The sequence below is a fragment of the Talpa occidentalis genome, unplaced genomic scaffold (genome assembly GCF_014898055.3).
Source record: "Talpa occidentalis isolate TD23 unplaced genomic scaffold, MPIMG_talOcc4v2.1 talOcc4.11, whole genome shotgun sequence".
Taxonomy (NCBI): Eukaryota; Metazoa; Chordata; class Mammalia; order Eulipotyphla; family Talpidae; genus Talpa; species Talpa occidentalis.
The window spans coordinates 92614762-92622085 of record NW_023601104.1 but is presented as its reverse complement, the minus strand read 5'-3'; the positions used below and the strand labels follow the sequence as shown (position 1 = coordinate 92622085).

Genomic DNA, 7324 nt, shown 5'->3' with positions numbered 1-7324 from the left:
GAGAGGCGAGGGCCAGGCCGGGTCATCAGCTGAGATACCTTAGTCTTTACTGGTTTTACTGAGGCCTAAAGCCTGTGTGGCCCCCTGCCGCCTTGCTTGTTGGGTCCAGTTGGTGCAGAACCAGCTTTGCGAGGGGAAAGGCGGGGAGGGAGGATGGGAGGATACAGGGTCTTCGTGAACTGAGCAGACCCAGTGATGAAACGAATAAAGGAGTTTGTAGAGGCCAGAGGAGACTTACCAGCATTGTGTCAGCAGATTCCTTGGCTCTTTCCTCGCCTTTTCCAGAGCTCTGGCTCATCTTCTAACATGTGAGGGTCAGAGGTCAGAGCTGGGCTCCAAGACCCTGCCTAAATGCAGGGAACCTGGGGAGGAGGTTCTGGTGAAGGAGAGGCTGAGTCTCCTGCAGAGTGTGCATGTCCATTCATTCATTCCTTGGCTCCAGAACCCTTCCTAGGTGCAGGGATGCTCCTACCTTCCAACCTCAAGCCAGGGAAGCTAGGCAGGCTGTGTAATTGGAGGGCTGGCCTCCTTGCTTTTAAGCCTTTTCCAATCCCTTTCGAGAATTGTGGGAGCCAGGGGAGGCCAGGTGGGAGAAGCCATAGATTACATCTCCCTTTCTGCACCTCATCCCATGAATGCACCTGGCAACTGCCAGCTCTGCTTTGCATTGCACTTTCAGGAAGGGAGTCATTGCCTAAAATACTATTGCACCTGAACCCCATCACCAATTGCATACTTAAGGAAGATCGGTTTCCCCGTGCAGCCCCTGGCCTTTTCCACTGCCCGGTGTTCCCGTGGTCTGGACCTGCTGCGAGGGCTGTGGAGTGGAGTGGGGTGGAGTGGTGAGCCTCTGCAAGGGAGCTTTTTGTCAGCCAGCTTTTGAGGAAAACAGAAGTGGGCTGTGACCTACTTACTTACATCTTCTCAAAAAGCATCACCTTTTTGGGGAAGAGGAAGGAGTAGATAGGGTGGAGCCGGGTTGGGTGAGGCTGGAAGAATAGGTTGGGAGGGACCGGGGAGGGGTGTGGTTTGTGCAGGAGGATGTTTGGTATATGTGGACTTTGTGTTGGAAGGTATCTGGAAACTGCTGCGTGAATTCAGGCAAGTCAAAATTACCTTTCTGGACCTCAATTTCCTTATCTGTAAAATGGCCAGGTTTGTCTCAAGAATACATATATTTCTGGATCTTCTGGCTAATGAGCCTTTTGGGTGATGTATGTATTCCCCTGGTGGTGGAATTACAATGGTTAGGAGGGGAGCTCTGGAAACAGATTGCTTAGGTTTCTCAGTTTTAATAATTATGTGGTCTTCGAAAAGTTATTTAATTTAACCCCCAAGCTTCCTTTTCTGCAGGTATAAACTGGATAGCTATAATCTAGTGATGGTGAAGATGGGGTAGAGCTATAGTTCACGTGAAGGGAAGGTGAGAACCACGTATGAACACAGTTACTACTAAAAAGCTTGAAATCGAATGTTCACCCCTTGTAATCCCACCAAAGTTTGCAAGTAGGCTCACTGAGTAGAAGGGACAGGAAGACTCATCCACACCATTTAAATGAATTGTCCCCTCATATTTCTGAGATTTGGGTTGAATTACCTAAGTTAAATGCATTTAGTAAACACTGGATAAGTGGAGGCTGTTTTCATAATTTTGTCTGCAAAGGATCTACCAGAGCTCACTGATAGCGAAGCTTGTAACAAGTGGTAGTCATTCAAGAAAGACAAAAGGCCGTGTCTTTGTTGTCTACCAGAATGAAAAGTTCTGTGTGTGCAGTTTGTTCTCAGGGCTCATTTTTTTTTTTAATCACAGAAGTGTTCTCTTTACCGAGTACTGATATGAAATTCATCTCCTGAGTCCAAAGAAAATTAATTTTTTAAAAGGTGTATAAAAGTTTTCAAAGCGATTAAAAGATGAACAGATGGAAAACGCAATTTACAGGGTCAAATAATGTTACAAAAGAAATTTGGTGAGAGGTTATAACAGTCTTGTCACAATTTAAATCTATAGCTGAGAAACTTTACCCAAAGGTGATTCTGATTACCAATTTTAAAAAGCTTTCTTTATGATAATCAAGTAAAATTTTGGTGGTATTCCTTGGATGCTTTAAGAACTTCAATTTTACTGAACCATAATTTACACTCAATTCCTTTTAAGTCCGGAGTTTGATAAGTTGATAAATAATACACACCCAACCACTATTTTCACACCTAAGGTTAATCTAAAGCAATTTATCAAACTCTTAACAAAGATCTGAGAAGCATCAAAGAATATCAGGCTCCTTTCTAATTTGGAAACAGTGTCCTTCAATGACTATAACTGAGCTTTACAATACAACACTGAAAACTACCAGTAATTAGGGTGATTAGTTTGTGGCTGGTGGAGTAAACTGGAGGAGATTAATCGCAGGCTCTAAAGAGCATTTGGTTTCAACTACTGGCTGTGACCTTGGGCAAACTGGCCTAACTTCCATGATCTCTTGTTTCCTCACCTGTAAAGGGGCCATCCCATTAGTACCTACCTTGAAGTGTGGCTGGAGGGATAGGGCCAGTGCGGCAAACAGTGAATGCTCCATGAATCTAGTCTTTAGTGCTGTGACTGTGCAGGGTGCCGGCAGCTGCCACCACTTTGAAATGACTGTTTTTGCTCCCAGGGCAGCAAACTTTTGGTGGCTTTTAAAAATCTACCCTTAAGATCTTTTATTTATATCAGTTATAGCTTTCAATGTATATTAGAAATTAAAACTGAGAAATTTAACCAAACCCGTTAACATAGTACTAAATGACAGTTCTTGTGAAAATAACTTTTCCAGAATAACCACAAAAAAAAACTTAGTTGAGTATATTTTACAGTTTTTAAATCTGTGTAATGCCTGGTCTACTAGATTCTCATATCCGTCTCTGTTCACTCTGTTGTGATCCATTGTTTTGATAGAAGTATGTGCAGAAAACCCAATTTCATCCAAACAGGAGATCAAAAAAGGAATATTTTGATTCCCCGCCCCACAGTGGATATTCTTTGATAAATACAAAGAAAAGTGATCATTTCTAAAATCTTAGTAATAATGTAAAATCTCTGACCACATCCACCTACTTTTCATATGCTGTTGTGCTAAAACCTCTTTTCTATTTTGGATGGGTCTCTTATTCATGCATGACTTTGTAACATGGCCCATTGGTTATTTGGTAATTACAATTCATTGAGTGATGTGGACCATCGGAGGTTGACAATTCCATTATGTAGTATCAAAAGTTGCATTTGTTGTCACCACTAACAAACACAAGAAGAGTCTTAGGCAGTGGGAAGCTACCAAGCTCACTGCAGCAGATAATAGGTTTTCTAGAATTCTAATTTTCAAATGAAACCTCAAAATTTTTCACTGGCAACAAATAATTGTGTTCGTGGAAGTAACAAGCTCACCTTATTCATTTTTGAGAAAATGTATGCCAAAAACAGCCAGGTCTAAATGACTAATGTCTCTTTCAAATAGAAATGGAATTCCATGGGAAAAATGACGAGCTATATCATACAGCCCAATCAACCGTCCACGACAGACATTCATACTTCAGTGTGCAGCAGAAAAGCTTTATGAACACCCACATTTAGTCACTCCCAATACTGAAAAGACATGTATTTAAGGGTTATGGTTTAATAAAAATTAAAATCTATACTGCTTCATCAAGGACATTGAGAGAAGTTAGCTTTTTTTTTTAAAGAGCAAGTGCATGGTGACAAAGAACAGTTTAATTTGTGCTAAGGTACTACAGTTTTGCTCAAATGCTAATACAGTGAGAAGGTCAAGTGATGTTAGGTTACCTTAGTATAGCTTAGCATTATTACAAACATAGTTTAAATTGCAAAACTCTTTAAGATTTTGGGACCTCCCTGGTGGTGCAGGCCATTGAGCGCTATACTGTGAAGCTGTCCACAACCTCTGCAGCGTGGGTTTGATCCCGGCCGGCAGGAATCCCACATGGCGAAGCAGACCTCTCCTGTCTCGCCCGCTGCTACCCTCAGCAGTGTATTTCTTCAGTCCACCTGTTCTATTCCCCGCTCTGTCTCCGGTGAATCCTCTCACCCTCCCACACATCTGGCCTGTACCCTGGTTTTGTATAAAAATAAATAAATCTTTAAAAAAAAAATCTCTTTAAGGTTTCAGGGAGCCTATGAGCCCATACATCATACCTTGAAAATCACTGTTTTAGGGAGAGACCAGAGCAATTTGGCTATGTTTGTCAGTCTTTAAGAGATAGAGATACAACTTTTTTTTTTAAAGATTTATTTATTTATGCATACAAGAATTGGGGTACAGGCCAGAGGTGTAGGAGGGTGAGAGAATTCACCAGAGACAGAGTGGGGAGCAGAACAGGCAGACTGACTGAAATACACTGCTGAGGGGAGCAGTGGGGAGATGAGAGGTCTGCTGCACCATGTGGGTAGTTCCCTGGCCGGGGATCGAACTCTTGCTGCAATGGCTGCCAAGATTCAAAACCAGCCTCCAGAGAGACCAAGTCCTTCCTCAGTATCGCTGAGTAAACAGACCCCAGGAGGCGATGAGTCAGTATCTGCTAGAGGGAAATGGCAGCGGGTGGACATTATCTCCAGGGAAGGCAAAGGTACAGGAATGGACAGAGCACCATTGCTGGGTACCCCCTGGGTAGCTTGTTCTGACCTCTGCCTTTCTGTCCTTTGCCCTGTCAGGATGACATCCCGGGAGCAGCTGGTCCAGCATGTGCTGCAGGAACTGCAGGAAGCAGTGGAGTCTGTGGGCCTGGAGGGTCTCATTGGCGCTGCCCTGGAGGCCAAGCAGGTCCTGTCTTCCTTCACCCTCCCCACCTGCCGAGAGGGGAGTCCTGGACCCAACCCCGGCCCCCAAGTCCTGGAGGTGGACTCGGTGGCCCTGAGCCTGTACCCAGAAGATGCTCCCCGGAACATGCTTCCCCTGGTGTGCAAGGGTGAGGGCAGCCTGCTGTTCGAGGCCGCCAGCATGCTGCTGTGGGGTGATGCTGGGCTCAGCCTGGAGTTGCGGGCCCGAACGGTGGTGGAGATGCTGCTGCACAGGCATTACTACCTCCAGGGCATGATCGACTCCAAGGTGATGCTGCAGGCTGTGCGCTACTCCCTGTGCTCTGAAGAGTCCCCAGAGATGACCAACCTGCCTTCTGCCACGCTGGAGGCCATCTTCGATGCGGATGTCAAAGCCACCTGCTTCCCCAGCAGTTTCTCCAATGTGTGGCACTTGTATGCCCTCGCCTCTGTCCTTCAGCGCAACATCTACTCCATCTACCCCATGCGTAACCTCAAGATCCGGCCCTACTTTAATCGGGTCATCCGCCCCCGACGCTGCGACCACATGCCCGCCACGCTGCACATCATGTGGGCCGGCCAGCCCCTCACCAGCCAACTCTTCCGACACCAGTACTTTGCCCCTGTGGTGGGGTTGGAGGAGGTGGAGGCAGAAGGTGCTGGCCTGGCCCCGGCTCCTCCAGCTCTGGCCCGCCTACCGCCACCGGCCAAGACCCTGGAGCTGCTCAACCGTGAACCAGGCCTCAGCTACTCCCACCTCTGCGATCGCTACAGCGTCACCAAGAGCACCTTCTACCGCTGGCGGCGGCAGTCCCAGGAGCACCGGCAGAAAGTGGCCACCCGCTTCTCAGCCAAGCACTTCCTGAAGGACAGCTTCCACCGTGGGGGGGTGGTGCCCCTGCAGCAGTTCCTCCAGAGGTTCCCTGAGATCTCCCGCTCCACCTATTATGCCTGGAAGCACGAGCTGCTGGGCTCCAGCGCCTGCCAGGCACTGGCCCCCAAGGAGGCGCTGGCCTTGGAGGAGCTGGAGAAGCTGCCAGAGGAGCAGGTGGCTGAGGGGCTGGGGTGCTCCTCACTGGCCACATCCAACCCTGGCATGGTCTTAATGCAGAGGGCCAAGCTGTACCTGGAGCACTGCATTTCCCTGAACACCCTGGTGCCCTATCGCTGCTTCAAACGCAGGTTTCCAGGCATCTCCCGGTCCACCTACTACAACTGGCGCCGCAAGGCCCTTCGAAGGAACCCCAGCTTCAAGCCGGCACCAACCCTCTTGGGGACTGGGTCTCCCCAGCCAGCGTCTGCTGGGGAAGAAGCCCCGTTCCCTTGGAAGGGTGAGGCAGGCGAGGGGCCAGGGAAAGCGACAGGTGGGGGACCACCCACCCCCCAGGAGCCCCACCCCTTGAGGATGCCCCTGTCCCGCTGGCAGAGGCGTCTTCGCAGGGCTGCCCGCAAGCAGGTGCTGAGTGGGCATCTCCCCTTCTGCCGTTTCCGTCTCCGCTACCCCAGCCTATCACCCTCTACCTTTTGGGCCTGGAAGAGTCTGGCCCGGGGTTGGCCCAAAAACCTGTCCAAACTCCAGATGCAGCAGGGCCTCATGTTGGGTAAAGGAGGGGCCCAGGAGGCTGAGAAATGGAAAAAAGAAGTTGGCAGAAATGTGACAGCTGCAGCGGCCCAGCCTGCAGGGACCCCACATGTGGGGACTTCTCCAGGACAGGAGTCAGGGAAAGGCCGGGGAGGGCCTTCCCAAGAGGGAGCCCTGCAAGAGGGGACCATGGCCCAGGGCCCGCCCCAAGGTGGGTCCCTGTCCAGCCAGCCTGTGGTGGCGACGGCAGGGGGCAGGGATAGCCAGGTGCTGGTGATGGACATGCTTGCCACCACAAAGTTCAAGGCCCAGGCCAAGCTGTTCTTGCAGAAGCGCTTCCAGTCTAAGAGCTTCCCCTCCTATAAGGAGTTCAGTGCCCTTTTCCCCCTCACTGCCCGCTCCACCTACTACATGTGGAAGCGCGCCCTCTACGATGGCCTCACCCTGGTTGATGGCTGATGGGGGTGGGGAAGGGGTTGGGAGGAAAGGGGAGCACATTGGAGAGGGTCGGGGACCTGAACTGTCCCCTGGCTTGGCAGGGATGCCCTTTGCTCCGGCTCCCACGGTGTCCACCCTGATCTCAGGGTTCGGCTATCTGGTCTCCTGCAGAGCTGCAGGTCCAGAGCTGTTCTCTTCAGCTGTCTGCCATTCTTGTGTTGTTGTGTCTTGGTTTTTTGTTTTGGTTTAAGCGGGTTGGCTGGGCCCTTGTGCTGGTGTTGGAAGCTGTGTGTGTGAGGATGTGGAAGAAGTTTGGTTGCTAGGCTTTTTCTGGGGACAAAAGGAGCTTTAAAATATGGCGATCTGTCCCATTGGGCAGAATATATTTCTTGTTTTCATTGCATTTTGAGGGTTGGCACCCTCCTTACTCAAAGATATTTTCCAAAGAAAATAGAAATCTAATATGGAAGGAGTTAGTAGCTTCTGTCTGGCACCCCAAG

The 7324-nt window shown here is 49.2% G+C and overlaps 1 protein-coding gene across 1 annotated transcript; it reads left to right on the top strand.

Moving 5' to 3' along the window:
* Positions 1 to 1028: 1028 nt before the first annotated feature.
* Positions 1029 to 6845, top strand: VRTN (vertebrae development associated). The gene is made up of 2 exons (XM_037502002.1): positions 1029 to 1101; positions 4700 to 6845. Exon 2 carries the CDS (start codon positions 4701 to 4703, stop codon positions 6843 to 6845), a length of 2145 nt encoding a protein of 714 aa, XP_037357899.1. The 5' UTR covers positions 1029 to 1101; position 4700.
* The last annotated feature ends 479 nt before the right edge of the window (positions 6846 to 7324 follow it).

Bases quoted from the DNA above. Each gene is read 5' to 3' on its own strand.
- VRTN (XM_037502002.1), top strand. From the start codon at position 4,701: ATGACATCCCGGGAGCAGCTGGTCCAGCATGTGCTGCAGGAACTGCAG.